Here is a 23806-nt window from a genome sequence, read left to right as displayed (position 1 = left end):
CGCAGCAGTTGCAATACTGAGCGGCTCAAGGTTGACTCAGCCTTCCATCCTCCCGAGGTCGGTAAAACGAGGACCCAGATTGCTGCGGCGGGAGGGGGGCGGGGCGGCGGCAATATGCTGAGTCAGTAAACCGCTTAGAGCGGCCTGAAAGGCCCCGTGAAGCGGCATATAAATTCAAGTGCGCGCGCGCGCGCTCAGAGCTCAATCCAGACCCCTGGATGGTCTTCGGCGAGCCCGAGCAGCCGGAGGAGGCGGGGCTTGAGGAAGTGACTTCAGCCGGCAGCGCTTGCACGCGTGGAGAGGGAGAGCTCCCGGCGCGCGACTCGCCGACGTCCCTGCCTGAAGGCGCTGGAGGCTGTTGCGCTGGTCATGGCAGTGGCGGCTGCTGGTACCTTCAGGCTCCTTCTCAGGGCAGCAGGGAAAGACAATGCGGGCAGGACGGCGGCTGCGTCTACTACTGCGGCTGCTGCTGCTGCTGTCCCTTTTCCGGACCTCTCCGCCGGGCTCTCTCTTGGCAGCGGCGGCGGCTTAAAAGCGAAGCCTTACTGCACGCTGTCTCCGCAGCAGCAGCAGCCGTCCGCTCCGCCTCCGGATATGAAAAGCTACCTGTGGAAAAGCTACAACGAGGCCAAAAGAGTCACCAAAGGTGAGAGAGAATCGGGGGATGCGGCGGCGGTGGCGGGGTGGATTGAGAGAAGGCTGTCCCGCAAGGCGAGAGCGCTCGCCTACCTTCTTGGCGCGGTGCCTGTTGCACGTTTTAGCGCCGGGCAGCTTTGGTGCCTTTTCAAAAACGAGGCTTCCGGCTTCCCTCGCTGCCCCCTCGAGGATCGCAGAAAGGGGGCTCGCTCTCCTCCTCGTCTCACTTCCCTCTTTTGTTCCTCTTCGTTTTGGGCGGGCTCCACAATGACTTAAAAAAAATTCTTACTCGACGGTGAGTAAGGTGATGCGCTTCAGCTTCGACGTGGGGAAAGCCATCTCCTTGGCCAAGGTCACGGGGGGGGGGCAGGTTTGTCGCCCTGCAATGGCTTGAGCTTAGAATCGGAGTTGAGCAGGTGATAAACCAGGCAATAGTAGGTGGTACTGGATTTGTAAGTTGTGGGGGAGGATGCCTGTACAAACAAACACAGAGTCCTCTATCAGTAAGAACATTGGCGTGTTTTTATGGATGTCCTAATAGAAGAACGGTGTGCTGTTGATCTCTGGATAATGTATAAGGAAATGGACTTGGGAAACCCATAGTAAGTCCTTAGTGGACCCCCCTGCCTGCGGATAATACTTCAAGAACTCCGAGAGTCAGGTAGGTTAAGCATCCTATTTGCTTAATTCTAGGCTGCAGACAGGGATGAAATCCAGCAGGTTCTGACAGGTTCTGGAGAACCAGTAGCGGAAATTTTGAGTAGTTCGAAGAACTGGCATATACCACCTCTGGCTGGCCCAGAGTGGGGTGGGATTGGAGATTTTGCAATATCCTTCCCCTGCCACGCCCACCAAGCCATGCCCACAGAGCCGGTAGTAAAAAAAAAATTGAATTTCTCCACTGCTGCAGCATAATTTACAGCTCTAGTAGTTGCTTTAATGTTTACTTTTAAATAAAATGGGAATATCCAATCAGAATCTCTCCAACTGCAGTAGTTGTAATTTGCTTCTGCCTCTGCCTCATAGGCAAGTTTAGTTTAGTTTAGTTTATTGTCATTGCACCTCGTACAACAAAATTAAATGCCATCTTCAGTGTACATCATACATAAGAAAACTATAAAAATAAAACAAAAACATGCATCCTTCACATTTTACACAATTGAATGGAAAACCCCTGATGCTGCATTAATATTACACTATACAGTAGAATTCAATAGAGTAAGCAAGGATTACCAGGAATCTTAGGTAGGAGGATTGCAAGCAAATGTACAAGAGAATCAAACAAAGCTCTGCCACCAGGAAGAGAATAATTAAATCAGAGGCATTTTGAATAAGAAGTACTGGGAATGAAAAATATAATCAAAATGGAGGGAATCCCTAGGAAATGCTTTTTTTTAAAGAAGAGACACGTGGGTAAGTTTTCTATAGGGGCTCTTTTTCTTTTTAAAATATAAAGAAATCATTACTGCCATTGCAGAATTCCATCTATGCTTAGTTTGCTGCAGTTGATAGTAAAAATCTGAGCTCCGTTCAAAGCACTACTATAAAGTGTGCATTTGGGACATGCCAGGAATGACTCTCCCAGGCATATTCTGCCCATTTCATATAGATTATCAAAGGAGTGGCTTTTGTGAATCACTACCCACACAAGAAATCAGTGGGGCATGGTTGGTACATTCTGGCACTCTTTCCCCGCTGAGGACAAAGAAGTTGACGCCTCCTGTATGTTTTCCTAGACAGAAATTATATTGCTCTGTATAACTCCACCCTGTATAACTCAAGGGGTTAAAATAGCAGAGTTTTTGAAAAAAATAAAATGAGTGATTTCATCTATTTTTATAAAGCATTATAAAATATCTTCAGCCTCTCAGACATGGACTTGGTTGCAATGAACCACTACAATGAGTGCAATGCACTGTGACGGTGACCTTCCTGGGAATACAGCCCTAGTATATCTCTTTCCTGACAGCTTCTACTCTGATGACCAACGTATTAGTTGGATATATCATGGAGCAGCTTTCTGGTCTTTGGAGATGGACCTGTCAAATCTATCCTATTTAGAAGTGGAAGAAGATTAAGAGAGGATTCAAATGACTTGAGGATTGAGATGCAAGTTACTATATAATATAACAGATGTTGCTGCACTTGCTAGCTGGTGTGGGTGATAATTGCACTTTAATAACCAGAAGGCCATATTTATTCCACTCCTTAAAATTCTAGCTGCAGCTTACCTCTATTGGTGAACTTTGACAAAACTGTGGAATTTACCAGCAATTCTTTCAAAACATTAAGAATCATTTTATCTACAACAGTGAAAAAATAATCTGAAAAGTCCATTCCTGATATGGTATCTTTTTCTTTTTCTCCTTTTAAGAGAGCTATGCTTCTTCAATATTTTTTTTTAACTATGAAACATAGTAAAGGCATTGTTGAAGGTGATAGGCCATTTGAAAATCAAGGAAACGTAAGAGATACTAATCTTCCAAACATGATTGTGGATCAGTTTGCTTTTGGAGTTCCTTTGAAACATTTGTGTCTTCAGCAGCAATAATAATAATAAAACGGCGAAACAACTGGCCGCTGTGATACAATTGTATGATAATAATGATGATGATGATGATGATGATAGTGTTGATCAGTGTGACATAGAGAAGGTTTGTACGTAGAATCAGTTTTGGTCTAGCGGTTAAAGCACCAAGTTAGAAAGCAAAAGAGACCATGAAGTCAAGTCCTACCCTACCATGAAAGCTGGTTGGGTGACTTTGGACCGGTCAACCTCTCTCAGTCTCACCCACAACAACGTCACAGGGTGGTTGTTGTGGGTAAAATAGAAAAGTGTGTTGAATATTTCACCGTCTTAAATTATTTGTAAAAATAAAAGTGGGATATGGAATGAATGAAAGATTCAGGATGGCGTGAAGATATTTTAATTCAAACCTGGGAAATCACTTTGCTGCTATGAGCATGCTAGAAGACAGAGACGTGGGCTTTCTATCACAATGAGTTACCTGGGCAGCAAAGCTATTATTAGGAAAGATTCAAACTGGAGAATGAACGTTCAGTATAGGCCTCTATTGGTTAGAGTTTTAATTGGACTTGGAAACCTATAGGCAACTATTTGCAGGGCCTCGGGACAGCTGCCATCTAATTATGATGGCTCACCTGTGGTTTCAAAGTCAGTCCTTTCAGAGTGCATTGCTATAGTCCAATCATAATTGCACAGATCACTGTTGTGAGGGCCTCCTACCATGTTTCTCTGAAAACAAGACCAGCTATAAAACAAGCCCTAGCATGATTTTCAGGATGCTCGTAATATAAATCCTACTCCCAAAATAAGCCCCAGTTAAGATCGTCAGCCAGATGGATGAATTTAATACCATATTTCCCCTGAAAATAAGCCCTAATGCATCTTTTAGAGAAAAAATTAATATAAGACTTGGTCTTATTTTTAGGAAAATATAGTAATTAGATAAATTTCTGGGGACTAGCAATATGTTCCTAGCTGATATTATTCCAAGGTAAGCCTGGAGTTCACGCATTGTACAAAACCATAATGTTGTCTTTCTGGTCTGTTATAATGTATGATGAGCTGCTGCAACCCCTGGCATGTGAACTAGTGTGTAGTGTAAGCCAGACAATTTGATTTATTCACAAATCATGACTAAACAAGCCATGGTTTAGCATAACGTGCGAATTCCAATAAAATGAACTACAAACTAGGCTCATGTAACCTTCCTCAACAGATAGTAAGAGTAGAAGTAGTTAATTCAACAAGAAGTGCCAAAACAAGCCATAGGTTAGTGTCGTGTATGAGTATAATATACTTGTATTTCATAAAGAGAAGCTGGGCCATTCATTCTAAATCAATTTATAGTACTGTATTTTCAATTATTTATTTTAATTTTAAATGTACTCTTAAAGCAAGGTTACAGTATATAATACGTACATGAGTTAAGATGTTTGCCATTTTTTCACAATGCTTTTCAAATGAGCTGCTGCATAAGTTAGCTTAAATTTTCTCTCAAGATTTTGTGCTGCAGTTGCAAAAAGTATATTTCATGTATGCTTTCATACTTTTGTTTAAATAGGGCAGATGCATCATGCTGCTATGCTAAATTATGCCTGTTTCAAAGTACTATTTGTCAGGTAGCACATGCATTTTATTAAAAAGCCAAATTACATTACGTGGCTTCAGGATTTAAAGCGTGTTCCAGAATACATTCATTTACCTTATTAGGTAAGGATTTTCATGCAGCAATTTTATCTTGCTAAGATAGTTGCAGGTTTTGTAAACAGTTAGAAGACAGAAAACTGAGTGCTGGTACATTTTAAATGAGAAAGTGAGCTGTACAAATCCTGGAGTAGTTTGATTTGCTTTAAAATTTTTGTGCTGCATCAAATACTTTGGGCAATTTGTAAGGAATATAAAAATTAAAATGCAAACCAAGATGTAATATTAAACTCAGCAGTAAAAAACAAGAATCAAATAGTTCAAACATTAAAATACTGAGGTCAAAATAATGAGAACTGAAAAGTTGGGCAATGAACAAAAGGTCTTTATGTGGTGTCAAGATAACCACAAAGATGACAAACAGAAGAGAACTGACTGTCTAAATCTTAGAGGCAATCTACCACAATGTATTTGTTGTTATTGCAATTGTTGGCAAAAGTAAAAGTTTTTAATGTAGCCTCCTGATATTGAACACTTTAGCCATGTATTTTGCTACATGTATTGTCCCCAAGACTTATAGATTTGTTTTTTTTTTGTAAACATAAAACCAATCTTATTTAATGTTATACAATAGGCAAGCTGTTACATACTTATGTACAATCTTTATATCTCAGTCTAATTTATCTTTTCAATCTGTAATTTATAAATATATAATGTTAAAAAGATGAGGTGATTACCGTATATACCCGAGTATAGGCCGACCCGAATATAAGCCGAGGCACCTAATTTTACCACAAAAAACTGGAAAAGTTATTGACTCGAGTATAAGCCTAGGGTGGGAAATGCAGCAGCTACCGGTAAATTTCAAAAATAAAAATAGATACCAATAATGTTTTTGAATATTTATTTCAAAGAAAAACAGTAAATTAGCGGTGTATTCAATGAAATACTTCACTCACCTCATGATGCTGATGTCCCGCTGTGATGATGATGTCCCGTGCAGCCGCGGGAGCGATGTCCCGCCTCCTATGACACACGGCACAGTGATTCCTATCATTGGATCACTGTACCAGAGGAGGTGGAACATCGCTATGTGGCTGCTTGCCATAACAAGGAGGAGGTGGGACATCGTTGCAGAGCGGCAGGAGGGGGAGGAAGGGGAATCGTAAGACAGCCCTGCATTACATTAGAACGTGAGGAGGGGGGATGGTGCGGTGCGCGCTGCGCGGCAAACTGACACAGAGGGAGGGGAAACTCACAGGGGCACTGGGCCATTCACGAGTGTCACCCAGCGGCATGGCCCCGCCCCTTTTTCTCCTCCATTTCGGGCAAATTTTTCACTGACTCGAGTATAAGCCGAGGCGGCTTTTTTCAGCCCAAAAAGTGGGCTGAAAAACTAGGCTTATACTCGAGTATATACAGTATTTTAAATTTAGTTTAATATAGGAAAGAACTATTGTATAATGTAAGGATGTCAAAAGCTGTAGGAACTTTTAAATTGCTCAATAAAAATTAAAGAATACCCCACATTGGTAAAATCAGTGGGAATTTTTCCTGATTTCATTTGTCCAAGATCTGCTTTTTAGTTTTTCTTTCTACATACCTTCTATTGATATTCTGTTTTGACATTTCTAAAGGCTGCTTTGGATTGGAGGAAGATGGAAATCTCTTCAGTTTTTTAATCTCTCGGTTGTACATAAATATCTAACAATGTGTTCAGTTGGTGTTAAAATTGACTTTTATCATACAACAGAAGAACATGTTATTTTGTCATATGGCATTTATATGTTCATAGGTCTGAATCTTTGTGAAGTCAACACTGCATTAATAAATTACATGTAATAATCAAGTGCTTCAGTGCTATCTCAGTTATGACCCTTATAATAAATTATTTATGAACAACTGAGCATCATTACATTTAACATAATTCATTTCTTATATTTGCACTTCTTCCAGTGAATCCAGGATAGCCTAAATGGCCTTCCAGTTTTATCTTCAAAGGAACTTTAAAGTGTTCTTCTGGTTTTTGGTGTGCATGTGCGCATGAAAACCAGTTGGCCAGTGTACATATGCGTGCCAGAAACCGAAAGATCATCTTCTTGGTGTGCGTATACACACCAGGTGGCTGCTCTTCCGGTTTCTGGCACGCACGTGCACGCTTCGCCAACACTGACCTAGGTCATACTACATGCTGAGATGGCCAATGCACATTTAAAATACAAAAGAGCAAACCATTTCAATAAGTATTGAACAGGCAAAGAGTATCCAGAACAGGAGCCTCTTGTGTTTCAAAGATGTGTTGTTGCCTCTTAAGCTCCCGTTAACTCTACCAGCATGAGGAAGTAATCTGTTCATGAAAATGGACTGGGGGAAAGTTCCCAAGAATCAGATCATGGGACATTTATCTCAAGGGGAACAAATCAGAAGTGCAGCCAGCCACAAGTTGGGTCAGTGATGATCTGGGACAAACCCATTCTTCTCGCACTGGCCACTGAGCTCCATTGAACAAAGAGAGAGGGGATTGAAACCCCATCCCCACAATGAAATCTCATAGATGATGGTGAGGGATGTCACTATTTAACTGTACTCTTGGCTTGTTCCTTTGGTTCAGCATCTCAATTTAGACCTCTGGCTTTTGGCTTACAGAACAGTAAATTCCCAGTAAATGATTACCATACCATTTCCCCTCCCTTAGGACCAGGACTGAACAAAACATGAAACCCAGCAGGAAAGATCTCTGCGAGGGGCGATATCTCTTCATCCAGCCACATTTCGGTGATAGATTCCATGTACTTTCGTCTGCAGTTGTGGATTAATCTGTTTATTACAGATGGATTTGGTGTTCAGTAACTTCATCCTGAGCTCTGAGTTCATTTTCCCATCTGGCTTCTTCCATGAAATTGCCTATGTAAATGGCAAGCAGCAAGTTTATTGCTTAGCTTGCAATAGTGCTGCTTTTTGTTTCTCTATTATATTTATAACCTGATCTTCCTTTGGGAAAATCTGAGTGACCACTATCTGAATGAGCTATTGAACAGACCAGAATCTACATCATGTTAGCTAAAGAATAGCATTAAGTATCTTTTATGTAGATGCATCCCATTTATGATATATATTATGAATACCTATTCTTGAATAAGTGTTTCTATGTGTCTTTTTCTTCCATAGACCTAGTCCCTTCAATCATGAGTAATTTGTTGAATCCGGATGCTATCTTTTCCAACAATGAAATGAGTCTCTCAAATATAGAAATCTACGGCTTTGATTATGACTACACTTTGGTCTTCTATTCCAAGCATTTGCATACATTGATTTTTAATGCTGCCCGGGACCTTTTGATCAATGAACATCGGGTAAGATGATGTACCAGGATGGGTGCTATAATATCCTGGAAATTCAATTGTATAGCAAGAAATAAATTCTGGATAAAAAGCATATTATGGAAAGCTATATTGTATTGACATAAATTATATTACAGAACTTTCATAAATTTTCCAAGTGGATTCAAGAATGTAAATTGGCAAGAAGTTGACTTCATCACTTTTTCTTGCATAGGACATGCAGTAATTCAGAATGAATTTAGCTCATCCAAATTTAAAAATTTAATAATTTCTTAGAAGAATCTGAAATCATGATGTCATCCTTAAAATTAATCAGTTTATAGGATACCCTTCCCCAAAGTACGTGCTCTCCAGATCTGCAGAATTCACAGGTGTAACCATACTGCAAAGTGAATTCTGGGAATTGATATCTGCACATCTGGAGGGGAACATAGAGTAAGGTTGCCTTATTATCTGAATTGGCCTAAATTCATGAGTTTGGAGGGAATTGTTTGTCAAAAGCTTTGAGGACAAGCATTATTATTGCCATGTTATGTTTCAGGAGTGGGGAATTTCATTCCTAACTCTACTGTACAGGTAGTCCTCAACTTATGATTGGTCATCTAGTGATCAAAATTACAATAAATTCCTAAAGTTGATCACATGATGGCCTACTTTACAATTGTCATGACTATAATACTCAGGCTTCATAACAATCATAAATCAAGGACCAGCTGTACCACTTACCTGGATGATGTCAGTGGACAGGACAGTTTTGCTTCAAACTTGTTCTCTCTAGGTCAAAACTCCACCTTACAGCCATTATTTTTTGGGCTGAAGTGTAAGGGATCATGGTACCCTGCCTTGCACTATTTAGAAGAAATGTACAGACGTTATGCATATATTTATGACATTTCAGAGGAGGGGAATCGCCTCCCTGGGCAGGTGCAACCTAATTACATTGAGATTATTTAGTTTTAGCAAATTCTATATAGGTAATCCTCAATTTATAACCACAGTTGCACCCAATTCTATAGCCTTTTTTGGCATTGTTAAACAAATCACCGCAGTTGTTAAATTAATCATATGGTTTTTAAAAGAAAATCCAGCTTCCTCATTGACTTTGCTTGTTGGAAGTTGGCTGAGAAGGTTGCAAATGGTGATCACATAGCCCTGTGATGCTGCAACTGTTGTAAATATATACTGAATTTTGACCCAGTGATCCTGGGGATGCTATGATGCCCATAAGTGGGGAAACCCATCATAAGTTACTTTCATTGAACAATTGCCAAACCAAAGGTTATAAGTCAAGGACTATCTATATGGGGAGATGAAAATGTTCAATTTACAGATTATTGCAGTAATGCGCGTGATATAATTATGCTACCCTAAAAAAAATCCTTGGTTTGAAAGTAAATAGAGTCTTTGTTGCTGATTTTGCTGCCTAGAATGCTATCCCAACAAAAGGACTTCATTGAATTAGTAAACACAAGTAGTAACCCTTTATATACTATGAGGGTGCAAACATTTTTTGTCTGTTTGAACTAAGTTCCCAATATAGTTTGTTAAGCATACAGTACCCAGAGCTGCATTTCTGTCCAAAGGTCAGTGGCTATATATTCATATCTATAAATATCTTTGTAATAGTAAATAAGAAATTGGATCTTAACACACAACTGGTTGCAATCTTTGGTTTAGTGCAAGCCTGGAATAGAACTATTTTTACGGGGCTAGTCGTTGGATGGAACCAAAATAATGGCCAAGAATTACCTGTGTTTTGTCCTGTGAAATAAAACTAGATCAAGTGCAATTTAATGAACGTTCCCCAGCTTTCTAAGTTCTGCTGAGTAGAGAAAGTAAGTGTGAATTTTTTTTTCACAAAGCCTCTTCTGTAGAGGCATAATGGATGTGAAAGAGTAAGCAATGAATATTTGAATTTAGAACTGGCCTTCCCGTGGATGCATGAGATTACACATTTGTAATGCAGTTAAAATTAAAATAACAGGTAAAACTATACTGTAATCTAAGAGGTTTTTTTTTTGCTCTTTTATTACTCTTTTGAGGATTCTTACGATAGCATGATGTCTTATTTTGGAAGTAAACAAATAAATAGTTCCTAATTTTAAAAATTGTAATGTTGATGCCTTTGATCAGATGCCACAGTTTCTCAACGAATAGGTTTGATTGAAATTTTTCAAACAATGTTACCGATATACAGGAAGGAGAGAAATGGGAAGGAAATATTAACCAATGTTTTTCGTAATTGACTCTTTTAATTGCAATATCTAGCACTGTTGTAATGCCTTGGATAAATAGAACCAGAACTATTTTTTTCTACATTTAAATTGTGTTTTTTCTTTTCCCCCTTCTTAAATTCCATCCATGGTGTGGCTACAGATTAGGATGTAACTTTCCTGATAAAAATTGGAAACAAAAGAGGCATTTCATAGAAGTAGAAGAAAGGGAACTGGACCTCACTAGATCTATTGAGATGTGTTTCCTATATGGCTTATATTATGTGCTAAATTACTATTGTTTTTATGATTTTGCCAGTATCCTGCAGAAATCCGAAAGTATGACTATGACCCAAATTTTGCAATAAGGGGGCTTCATTATGATGTGCATCGGGTAGGTATGGATTGTTTATTTGGAACTTCAATGGTTATTTTCTGTTTTCATTTCTAAGTAGTCTGAAATAGTTGCCAGGTGCAAGCTAGCATGCTTACTTTTCAAATTTGAAATAATATTTATAGAAATGGTATTAGGAATTACATCTTATGTATTAAACCCAAGGTTCCTTACAATCTAATTGACCAATTATGTGCCATCAAACTGTTTTTGATTCCTAGCAACCACATAATAGATGATCTCTATGATGATCTGTCCCTCTCCTATTCTTTCAAATCTGTCAATGGCATACTAATTACCACCATTGAAGGGTGCTGGTCACCCTTCTCTTCTCTTTCCCTCCACCTTTCGCAGCATTAGAACCTTTTCTAGAGAGCGGGGTTCAAAGTGGGATGATTTGAGTCTGGTCATTTTTGCTTTGAGTGAGAACTCTGGGCTGAATCACTCAATTATATATGGTTTGTACTTTCTGCTATCCATGGTATTCTCACTCTTCTCCAATATCAAATTTACCTTACAGCATATACATTACACACACACACACACACACACACACACACACACACATACATACACACATACTCACACACACATACACACACATACACACACACATCTATCTATCTATCTATCTAGAGATAGATCTATAGATAGATAGATAGATAGATAGATAGATAGATAGATAGATAGATAGATAGATATTGATATTACAATATCAAGACAGCCTTCAACCTGACCAAAAAATTGCCAACATCTTAAGAAACCTCAAAGACAAAATCCAGCTAGAAAACCAAGGAGTCTACGAAATACCATGCAAAATCTGCCGTGCAGCATACATACGACAAATGAACATATATAATTTGTTTGTTTTCTGAGGTTTTCACAGGTGTATTATATATATATGTATGTATGTATGTATGTATGTGTGTGTGTGTATGTATATGTATGATGTATGTATGTGTGTGTATATATATATATATGTATGTATGTGTGTGTGTGTATGTATGTATGTATGTGTATATATATACATACATATATACATATATATATATATGATTTTTTACAACCCCTGGTAAGCCCCAATTATGGGAGGAAGCTAACTGCTTCCATCATCTGTCTATCGGCTCGTCACAAGAGTCCATCACGACAGCTAGCTGATCACGTCACAAGAGTCCATCACGACAGCTAGCTGATGAGAGCTAAATAGCTTGAAATAGATCTATACTAGTCTCCCTTTATTTATTTATCAGCACAAATAAAATATATATATATATATATATATATAATATTATCAGATAGACAATTATTAGGAAAGACTCAAGGTCTGTATAAGATTTTCACATATTACAAATCATCCAGCCTTTTCTGGTTCCAGAGGGAATGACAGTTCATCAGATTGCTTGGTTACCTTGCCTGAAGTATTACTGCAGATACATCACACAATTCTGCATCCTATTCAGGTTCAGGAAGTGGAAAGGTGCCAGAGTACTTAATCCGTTGTTCCTAGTTGAAATACTTCTTTGTTTTCGAGGCTTCACAGGAAAAGGAAATTGGCTTTATAATGGCAGAAGAACATTTTTGCTATTTGTCAATCTCAGTCGTTAACTCCAGTAGAGCGATTCCTGTCAATATTTATTAGGGTCATATAATGTAAGGGATGTGAAAAGAATATAGCCAATAATTTTTTTAAAAGAAAGTATAGGAACAAAAGCTATAAAAAGGTACAAGGGGGGGGACATAAAAAGTTAACCTTTGAACTACTGTGTTTTCCCCAAAATAAGACAGGGTCTTATTTTCTTTTAACCCCCCCCCCCCAAATAAGCATTTGGCCTTTTTGTGGGGGAGGTCTTATTATTTTTGAGGTGCAGGAGGCGGCGAGCGTAGTCACCTCATGGCTGCTGCTGTGTTGCAATATTTTCAAAGAGGGCTTATTTTTGGGGGAGGGCTTATTTTAGCACATACACTCAAAAGCCCAATTGGGTTTATTATCTGGGGAGGTCTTATTTTGGGGGAAACAGGGTAAGATGAAGTATAATTTAAAAACTTGTTTTCTTCCTTTTGTCTGGCACATTTGTATATACTGATTATTCTATAATCCCCTCCATTGTCTTACTATATCTAATCAAGTCATAATATATGTAATTTTAGATATGTAATGGTTTTTTTGGGGTGGGTGAGAGGGAGGACTACTTATAACCAAACTCTATCTTTCACAATCAAAACAGGTGAAATTGACAGTTCTCTTTCTCAATGCTCCAAAATCTGCTTTCCAAACATAAATAATCGGAGCACGTTTAATATTTCATTTTAAATCTCTGTAAATCACCACAGGGTTAATGTTAACGAGGATCAAATGGAGTTTCCTTTTGACAACTGAACTCAAGAACAGCACCCTTGGGTTCTATGACCACGTAAATGGGAATTGATGAATATATCCATGGGTTATTTAACTACCTTTAACATTTTCTATAAAATTAGCAAAGACATTTATCAATGAATATTAGCCCTGGTGAGTTGCTGTTATGCAACTCTTCTAAGATTTCTGATCATAACATTTAATTGGAGACACTGATTAACTGAAGTATATCTTTAAAATATGTAGTAGTAAAGGCAAAAAAGTTTCTCTGAAAATTAATCAAAACTGTTTAGGATGATTTATAAGTTTAGCCTGTATTTTTTTCTTGCTTTAAAGGCATTATTAATGAAGATTGATGCTTTTCACTACATTCAACTGGGAACTGTGTACAGGTGAGCCAGGAAGCATTTTTTCCCTCTGGGAACCTGTAATTCACTATAATAGCAATATATGAGTAGAATGAACTCCTGTCTTGTTTGACTATCATCAAATAGTCATCATCACCCATATGATGCATTTTGACTTTCACTTTGTTCTATCTTCTGCATTAATGGAAAAACCCAGAATACTATCTCTAGTCATTCTTTAACCATTCTTCCCATTACATCCAAGAAATACAGATTATAGTACTTCAAAAAGACAGGGTTTGAAAGTCAAATTTAAATATAAATATGTATGTTTAGGCGTGTACCAGTAGAAAAGAGAGAGCAACAGATGGCTGGGCTGTCTCTTAAGAATCACCAGAGTTATTAAACTGAGTCTCTGCTGCAGTAAAGGTCTGAGTGCGATAATGTTTTTTTGGCCGAACTAAGTCAAATCTATTCTTTAGCTGGAATGGATTAGCTGACTAATGTTCTTGTTTCCAGCTGTTAAAACTGTACTGGCAGGCTGCTAAAAATATTCCACTGTTTGCAATCAATGTTGCCAACAAGGCTGATTCTAAATATTTTTCAGTATGAATCACCATTCTGTTTGTGCACAACAAAAATTCAGATATACGCATAATGTTAATTCTGCAAACACTCATTGATTATTCAGTCCGTTCAATTTCTGCAAATGTTTAAAACTCAGTTGCATGTCTCTGAAACAATTGTCTTCTATTAGGCTGCATTCCTGCATTTTAAAAATTGAGATATAACCTAACTGTTGCATTTACTAAACCAAAAACAATGGCATGCTATAATGCTAGAGATTTTTTTAAAAATAATAAAAATAATGTATCTTTAAGTTACAGTTTTTTAAGCTAAGAGGTTTTAACTTAGAGAATATTTGACCCAAATTGGTGAGCAAAAATGTTTGGATTTTCCTCCTTGTTTAAATAGGGCAGATTGTAATTTGTTTATCTCAATTAGCAACTAGAGAATTTAGAATTGTTCCAACTACCAGTATTTTGCTTATGACAAGCTAGAAAATGGTATATATACCTGTTAATTTGTAAAACCTGCTTGGCTTTTGCATTGATGTTATTGCTGTTATTGCCAGAGGATTGAATGTTGTGCCAGATGAAGAAATAATTGCTATGTATGATGGTTCCCATGTGCCCTTGGAACAAATGAGCGACTTCTATGGAAAGGTAAAACTTTTTTTGGGTGCTTTTAATGTGTTTTGTCATTCCCTTTTCCTTTTTATGTTAATTTGCATCTTAATTTATGATGTTGAAACTTAAAGGTATTATAAAAAGAAAATAAACGTATATGAGTCATATACTGTTACATGGAAATTTGAATTCATATAAGTATGTTTTTCTTCTGCATCTTTTGTAGAATACTAACTTACAACTAGGCATCTCATTACTTCTGCTTTTCTGCAGGGAAAAAAATCTTAATTTTTTTTTAAGATTTCAAAATTTAAAGAAGTAATCTAGGGCATATTTAGAATCTAGGACAAATCCTTTAAAATAGAAAATAGGGGACTTCAATTCTTATGGGCTAGTGTTGTGACTCAGCAGAAGTTTGCTGTGAGTTGAGTCGGGATGCAAGATTAACAATGCAGCTGGGGCTCGTTAATGGTGTCTTCTGGTGATAAAAGGACGGATGGTGCCACACCCTGGTTGCAGGAGTCAACGTTCATCATTCATCGGTCATGGTTTGTTTGTGAGAGACACTTGGAGAAGTGATTTGCTTTCTGTAACCCTGATTCAAGGAGACACTTGGAGAAGTGAATTGTTTTGTAGGAGTTTTGTTTTGCATTCTGTTATCTTCTTGTCAGAGACTTTATTTATGTTTATTTTTGGGCTCGCAGACAGTCTGGGCCGAGGACTGATAAAGTTCTTTCCTGTTAAGTTTGTCTGCCTGTCGTCTGTTAACAAGCGAAGGAGGTGGGGGACAGAACAGCTAGTGGCCACAATTCAAATTTGAGTGTTTTTTGGGCGTTTTCACCAAGTGTCTCAGAAGGCTTGCTGCACCATAAAATGGATGCCACCAGGGAAATGTAAAAGACCAGTTTGCAGAATAGTGCCTGCCATCTATTTAAACATCTTGCCTCTCCCAGCAGAGTCCTTCCTATTGCCTTTCCACACCAAAAACTATCTACAGCAGCAGCAGCAGCCAACGTTTTGGGCACCAGGGACCAGTTCCATAGAGAGAGGTTTTTCCACAGACCTGAGAGGACCATGGTTTTGCGTGCTGCTTGCATCCCGTGGATGGAGCTTCGCTTGTTTGCGTGGCCTGGTTTTTGGCATGCTGTGCCCCGGGGCAGGTCCATGAATTAGTGGGTTGGGAACCCCTGATCTACAGGAGATTTTAAAAAGTCAAGAAGGCAACCATAACTACATGATCATAACCACCATCTTTTAGAATAGATGTTACTGGTCCCTTCCCAACAAAGTGATGGAATGTAGTTGTTCATTCTTACATTCTAAGAAAAATTAAAGAGCCTATTTGCAGCTTCTTGAGCTTGGAAATAAAGATCATGCTGGAAACTTTGCTTTTGCAGTTTCCCTGCTTAATTTTTAATGTAAAAAGACAGGAGGGGCAGAGCCTGAAGAATGGCAAGAAAAATACCCATGGGTGCCTTGGAGCCCATCACCGCTAGTTTTTAAAACTTAGGCATAAACAATTTAAAAGCTAGCACATCTTTCAACAAAATGGATTTAAATATCTTTCTAAGGACAACAAAGAGAGATCCAATTGTATATTCATTGGAGATGTTGCCAAAAATTTGTTGTCTTTTGTGTCTGCTAATCTGACTAAATTGTAACTGGCCCAGAGGTAGAGACATTATTATATGCCATCTTTTCTGTTGGTTGGTTGCTTGCAGGCAGGCTGATTGAAAGCATTATTAACACTTCTGAAATATCTGATATTGTTTTATGGCACATACATGAATGTGGTATGTTTGCTTACAGAGTTCACACGGTCACACTATGAAACAGTTCATGGACATCTTTTCCTTGCCTGAGATGACTCTCCTGTCTTGTGTGAATGAGTATTTTCTGAAGAACAATATTGACTATGAGCCGGTTCATCTCTACAAAGATGTGAAGGTATTGGGCTATCCCAATGTGACAGTCATCCATATAACAGAGTTTTCGCAGCCTGATGCCTTCTAGCTGTGTTTTACATCAACTCCCATAATACCCATTCTTCAGGAATAGGATTCTATTTCTTGATGCACATTCCACATGATTATTTTTTCACTGCTAAGAGCCATAATCCTTCATATTCAAAATTTAAAAAACTCAATTACTACAAAAAATGTGGTAATACCCTTATGTTAAAACATTATGAGCCAGAGAAAAATTTATAGCTTGGGGTTTTTTTTTGCTATTAGTTTTAAAAATATGAAAGATGTTAGCTTCATTCAGATTTAGCTCATGTTTATATATATGTATTTTCTTGTTGACAAATCTAGTTACTGAAAACAAGATTTGGGTCTTTGGAAACAAAGTTTCTGGATTTTGTGGTTGTAAAAATATCCTTGAAAATGTGTGAGCAGTGTCTAAATATCTTAAAAGTTGAGTGAAAACCTTGATTAGGTAACTGAGTGTCAACAACATGTGGAAAAAGTGGAAAAGGGACAGGGCCACTGAATGATTGATTCAACACATATACTGTAGATGTCTTTATTTGCATGAATTTGTTATTGACTGGCAGATTGGATGAAAAACTCTTGAACAGATTGTAGTCTTTCCATGCTTAATCTGAGAAACTGCAAGGGGGGAAGGAGGCAAATAGACTTATAAACATTTAATATTTTATTCAGCTTCCTGTTATTAGCAGAATGGAATTATTCATAGCGAGCATCTAGATATGAACTTAATTTACATAATGTATACATCAGAATTCAATTTCTCTTAGAAAGTGGTTCATTTTGGCATAAAACTACCATTAAAAATGTAAACAGGATTCAGCTAATGGTTTATGAATCTGGCTTGTTAGTACACTGATTTTTAGACTGAATTTATGAGTCGCCGTATTAACATAATTTGAGCAAATTGCTTTAATTTAAACAACTTGAGCAAATGTAAAGTTTTAACTTTGATATGGGCAACCTCTTATTCTGAATGTTGTCTAGGCTCACCCTGAACCATCATCTGGCTTATTTGGTTGTGTGAGCTTAGATATTATGGTTTCTAAAACATGATTGATGCTCAGTGTCTGCAAAATAATTGGGGTTTTATTTGGGAAACAACTATTAATCTATAATATAATGCAAGGTTGAAACCAATCTATTTTCTAATCATAAAGAAAGTTGAGCAGTAGGAAACTAGAAGATATTACTAATAATCCATGAGTGAATAATTATTTTCTTGGATAGCTTTCAGTTTTGTTTGTCACAGGTTTGCTCATACCTTGTCTTGCCATGCTCCCAGTAATTTACTTTATCAGCAACTGAAATAATTATAAAAATTGTTGGAGGTAGAAGATCCTGCTAATTAATTTCTTTGCCCAAAAGATGTAATTCTTATATAGAGAACTCAGTGGTGGGACTCAAACATTTTAATTACCGGTTCTGTGGGCGCGGTTTGGTGGGTGTGGATTGGTGAAGGATACTCTCCATTCCCTCCCCACTCCAGTGGAAGGTTACTGCAAAAATCCCATTTCCTCCTGATCAGCTGGGACTCAGGAGGCAGAGAATAGATGGAGCGGGGCCAGTCCGAGGTGGTATTTACCGGTTCTCTGAACTAAAAAATTCTGCTACCAGTTCTCCAGAACTGGTCAGAACCTGCTGAATACCACCTCTGAGAGAAATATCTCATTCTCCCTTCCATTTTTCCTAACAGGATTCAATCAGAGATGTACACATCAAAGGAATAATGTACCGTGCAATTGAAGCAGATATTGGTAAGCATGAGTGAATTTTTTTGAAGAGAACACTTTTTCTTCTATTAATGGATATATATAATCTCCTTTGAATTGCCATGTATTACATTTCCAGAGAATGCCCGATATTAATTAAAAACAATGCAAGTGATTTGCAGGTGTTCCCTACCGAACATTATTTTTGTATAAAAATCAATTTTCAAGATTTCATGGTGCTTATACAACACCTTGAAAGATTTTGGTATCTAAATCATGGCATTTTTAGAATCATTTTTAGAGTCATGCTACTTCTTGTAAAGTTTGGGGTAATTTAAAAAATGAAATAAAATAGAGGGAATTTGAAAAGATTATCAAACCTTGGCTTCCATAATCTTTCCCTAAAAAATAGACTCTTTGCCTAATGTGCTTTGGTTTGTTGATGGAAGCTAAATATTTAGCAAGTTCAATTTCATCTTTGTCCAAAGCTTTCTAGTTGCTCTTTATTTTTAATTATATTCAGCATTGATTTCTGTAAGAGGTCCTACAGTGATAGCGAATAAACTCTGTAATTTTTTTCATAATAGACAATAACAGAAATAAATTGCCTTCTGTTGTGATGCAAATGTGGCAAACCCAAAGTGAATAATGTTATAATTGAAGTTGCATGCTAAGTGCATTCATATGAAGGTGCGTAGATACTTATGAATTTTAAAATCTTGGCACATGAAGTATTAAACAGTTTAGGTAATTTAAGAACATAAGAATTTTTACCGGTAAGATAAGAAGTATCGCATATCAGGGTCTTTAAAATCCTGTTTTTGCAGGCTGATATATTTATGCATGTTTGATTATTAGGAACAATTCTTGAGATGCCACAAGTTTACATTTTGGTAAAGCTTAAGTTCTATATTTAAGATTTGTTCTGAAACCAATTTTCTATGCCGGGTCAAAACCTTATAGCTTTCTGAACATGTCTCTGAAATCTTATGATTGGACCATCTTTCAGCAATGATTAATTTTAAACTGTCATCAGTTCATCTACATGGTACATCTAGGTAGTTTTCTTAAGAACTGACTTTTATTTATAGAAACCAGTCCGAAAAAAATGGGAAGGTAATGTCAAAGAAAATAGATCAAATTTTACATGCAGTGATGCCAGTTTCCATAAAAAGGCTATTTCCGTGCATTGGTTCATATGTCTGCAATGTTTGTCATCCAGTCAGCTACCATCAAGGTCATATATTATTGCCATGGTTCAGTGTATATGTGTGAACTAAAATCTCCAGTGCTGTGGCAACTATGTGGAGCATCCCCAAAGGTATGGGCTCTTCAGTACTACTGCTTAAGTAGCCCTAATAATAATTAAACTTTTAGTATATGAGCAGGCTTTTCATTGCAGTTTTTTCATCAAAGGACCTCCAAGATTGCTTGTTTTTATTAGTAATGCTCAATTTGGAATTATATGACTGCAAAAAAGAAGATGACTTTGCTATAAATATTCATTTAATTAAAACACTTGATTGTTTTCTCTTATCTTGTTCTCTTCTAGAGAAATACATTTGTTATGCAGAGCAGACACGTGCTGTGTTAGCAAAGCTGGCAGCTCATGGAAAGAAGATGTTCCTGATCACAAATAGCCCTAGCAGCTTTGTGTAGGTGGTTTCTTTGAGCATAAAGCCGTCAAAAATTTCATCTTAATGTTAACCATTCGTTGTCACTTTAACAAATCCAGACTGGTTATACTTGTGTTATTAAATGTTGGATTACTTTTATAGGGACAGAGGCATGAAGTACATAGTTGGAAAAGATTGGAGAGATCTCTTTGATGTAGTCATTGTCCAGGCAGAGAAGCCAAATTTTTTCAATGATAAGAGAAGGTGAGTTTCTTGCTGAGTTATAAATATCTCTAAGATGGCCTTTATCGTGATGAACTTGCTTAAGTATTACAGTGAGTCAGAGAAACTGTTCCGAAAATGTGCTATATGCACTTGAGCTGCTGTGCTCTCTGCCTTTAGAAGAGTAGCTGAGATATATCTTTTGCCAACTCTTTAGAATAAGTTTATTTATATCGTTATCCTCCTGATAGTATTGCTTGAATGTGTGTGTGTGTGTGTGTGTGTGTGTGTGTGTGTGTGTGTAAAAACAGCTTTCTGCCTGGATGGCTCCCAGAGTGAGCCGATAGACAGAAAAGGGAAGCAGTATGCTCCCTCCCATATTTGGCCATACCAGGGGTTGTGACACAATACATACATACATACATACATACATACATACATACATACATATTCAAAGAGCCAGCGCTGTCTGAAGACGTGTCCTTGGTCATGTGGCCTGCATGACTAAACGCCGCAGGCACACAGAACACGGTTACCTTCCCACCAAAGATGGTTCCTATTTTTCTACTTGCATTTTTACATGCTTTTGAACTGCTCGGTTGGCAGAAGCTGGGACAAGTAATGGGAACTCACACCGTTATGTGGTGCTAGGAATTTGAACCACCGAACTGCCAACCTTTTTGATCGACATGCTCAGCGTCTTACCCACTGTGCCACTGCATCCCTATATATATGTGTGTGTGTGTATGTGTGTGTGTATAGTATGTATATAGTATGTATATGTATATATGTATATGTATATACATTTACAGACAGACAGACAGACAGACAGACAGATAGATAGATAGATAGATAGATAGATAGATAGATAGATAGATAGATATTCGTAGATTTTCACGGGTACAGGTATGCAGGTCTTGGCATATTTGGGTCTTTTCCTGTGTAAGATTGAGAGTATCTTGGCGATGTTTTGACAATGTCCCACTCGCCATCTTCAGGCTGGTGCCTTCAGCTTCGTGCTTGTGCGAGCAAAGCGTGATTGGAGCTGTCATCTTTCTATAAATATTGGTGTGTATGTGTGGAGTGCTGGCTTTGTTGCTGTAAACAGATTGGTTGGCTGTGTTGTAACATCTTGATTAATTGAAGGAATTGATGTTTGCAGATTAGTCGGCTGTTTCATAACATCCTGTGTGGCTGAGGTACTGGCTGTATGCCTATTGTTCTTTTGTGTTGTAACAACCTGTGTAAAGGGCTGTGTAATGACATCCCTAGTTCTATTTTAGTGATATCCTGAGTCCTGTGCTGCAACCTCCTGGGGGGTTGGCTGCGTTGTAACATCCTGAGCCTTTGCGTTGTAACCTCCTGAGTTTTGTGATGTAATGTCCTGCGCAGATGTCTGTGGTGTAACATCCCCGGCTTTGATTTGGCTCCGAGTTTGCGATCTGGCCATGTGTTCATGGTATGTGTCAGTTTGCTTTGTGTGAGGGTCAGAGGGGGGTGCAGCAGTTGTGAGACTGCCATGGTTTGGCTTCTGGATGGTGGTTGCATTGGTCTAAGGGATGGGTTTGGGTTTGAGTCTGGTGAGAGTGATTGGTGGTGGCGTCCTGTGTTGTCTGGGTCTGGTGTCGGTTTTCGTGGCTGGGACTCGTTTGTTGACTAGGGCTAGTTTCCAGATGCCTGATAGGCAGGACGTATCATCACGTTTATTCATGTTGTGGGGGTGTTTCTCTATTTCGATGGCTTCCATAATTATTCTCTTGTTGAAATGTTCAGTTTTGGAGATTAATTTGGTTCGTTCAAAATTAATTTCATATCCTGTTGCTTTAAGGTGCTGGAAGAGGGAGGAAGTTTTTTCTTCTTTTCTGACTGCGTTCTTGTGTTCTGCGATGTGTGCATTTATTCTCCTATTAGTTTGTCCGATGTATGTGGCTGGGCAGATTTTGCATGGTATTTCATAGACTCCTTGGTTTTCTAGCTGGATCTTGTCTTTGGGGTTTCTTAAGATGTTGGCTATTTTTTGGTCAGTGCCGAAGGCTGTCTTGATATTGTGCTTGTGTAGAATTTTGCTGATTTTATCTGTGGTGCCTTTGATGTAAGGGAGGAGGGCGATGCCATTGTCCTGTTCTGTGTCTCTGTTATTGGATCTAATACGTTTGTGAGAGTGTGTAATTCAGTTTTCTGGTGGTCTTTGTCGGCTAGGCGTTTGATTCTGGAGATGAGGGTCTTGGCTACGGAGTTGATCTGTGCAGGGTGGTGATGGGATTGTGTGTTTAATCTTACACGGGAAAAAACCCGAATACGCCAAGACCGCATACCTGTACCCGTGAAAATCTACAAAAACACACATACACATACACACACACACACACGTACGTATATATAAATTTGTCAAAGCACCTGGTATGCCCAAATATGAGATATTTAACACCTTAATCATTTCCTTGGCTCAGCTGGCAAGGAAGTGGCTTAAAGATTAATATAGCTGCCTAATATGTAAAAACAGCCCGGGTTTGAATCATAGTAAGGGTATGGCTGGCTGATGAGAGCTAAATAGCTTGAAATAGATTTATACTAGTCTCATTTATTTATTTATTTCCTTTATTTATAAAGAGTTGTTGCAGAGAAATCAAATCCAGAAAGCACACACAGATAACTGATTCAGCTGGATTCATTAGGTATCTCTTTCATAATTGCTGATTCTTCCCCCCCTCCTTTTTTTCAGACCTTTCCGCAAAGTGACTGAAAGTGGTGTTTTGCTTTGGGACAAAATTCATGAATTGCAGAAAGGGCAGATTTACAAGCAGGTATTGTGTTTTTTTTATTTTTATTTTTAAAAAATATACTTTCAAACCAGCTAACAATCATGCTGAAGTAAAACAGAATATCCAAACAATTGAAACAATGCTTATTTCATATTTGCATATATATATATTTGCAAATATGAAATATATATACATATATCTATACTTTTCGTAGATTTTCACGAGTGTAGGAATGCTGGTCTTGTTGTATTCTTACACAGGAAAAGACCCGAATACAACAAGACCAGCATATATATATATAATATTTTTATCCCATCTTTATTATTTTTATAAATAAATATCTAATCAACACAGTCCTCCTAACAATATGGCATATATATATATATATATATATATATATATATATGTGTGTGTGTGTGTGTGTGTGTGTGTGTGTGTGTGTGTATATGTATGTATATATGTATATATATTTAAAGTCACAACCCCTGGTATGCCCAAATATGGGAGGAAGATCACTACTTCCATTCTCTGTCCATCGGCTCGTCACAAGAGACCATCCAGACAGAAACCCAATATTTTTACTGCTGCCCTTTGTTACACAAATACAACACACATATATACAGCACAAATACAACACACACACACACACACACACACACACACACACACACACATATATAGACGGCTAAGACGTTTGCCTAAGATGCAATACAGCACAGGTTCGAATCCCAGTAAGGGTGTGGCTAGCTGATGAGAGCTAAATAGCTTGAAATAGATCTATACTAGTCTCCCTTTATTTATTTATCAGCACAAATAAAAACACACACACACACACACACACATATATATATGTAT

General features: G+C 37.9%; 1 protein-coding gene across 1 annotated transcript in view; it reads left to right on the top strand.

The window, feature by feature from the left end:
• Window positions 1-318: 318 nt before the first annotated feature.
• The window catches only part of NT5DC3 (5'-nucleotidase domain containing 3), a 28303-nt gene continuing 4815 nt past the window's right edge, over window positions 319-23806 (top strand). The window contains exons 1-10 of the mRNA XM_032220788.1: window positions 319-646; window positions 7976-8160; window positions 10681-10755; window positions 13448-13503; window positions 14594-14684; window positions 16458-16595; window positions 18336-18396; window positions 19904-20006; window positions 20130-20231; window positions 22912-22993. Coding sequence (XP_032076679.1) covers window positions 370-646; window positions 7976-8160; window positions 10681-10755; window positions 13448-13503; window positions 14594-14684; window positions 16458-16595; window positions 18336-18396; window positions 19904-20006; window positions 20130-20231; window positions 22912-22993 — 1170 coding nt within the window. The 5' untranslated portion in view covers window positions 319-369. The remainder of the gene's footprint in view (window positions 647-7975; window positions 8161-10680; window positions 10756-13447; window positions 13504-14593; window positions 14685-16457; window positions 16596-18335; window positions 18397-19903; window positions 20007-20129; window positions 20232-22911; window positions 22994-23806) is intronic.

This window comes from Thamnophis elegans, chromosome 7 (assembly GCF_009769535.1).
Source record: "Thamnophis elegans isolate rThaEle1 chromosome 7, rThaEle1.pri, whole genome shotgun sequence".
Classification (NCBI taxonomy): Eukaryota; Metazoa; Chordata; class Lepidosauria; order Squamata; family Colubridae; genus Thamnophis; species Thamnophis elegans.
Note: the sequence above shows the minus strand (reverse complement) of the source record. Positions and strands in the feature narration are given on the sequence as shown.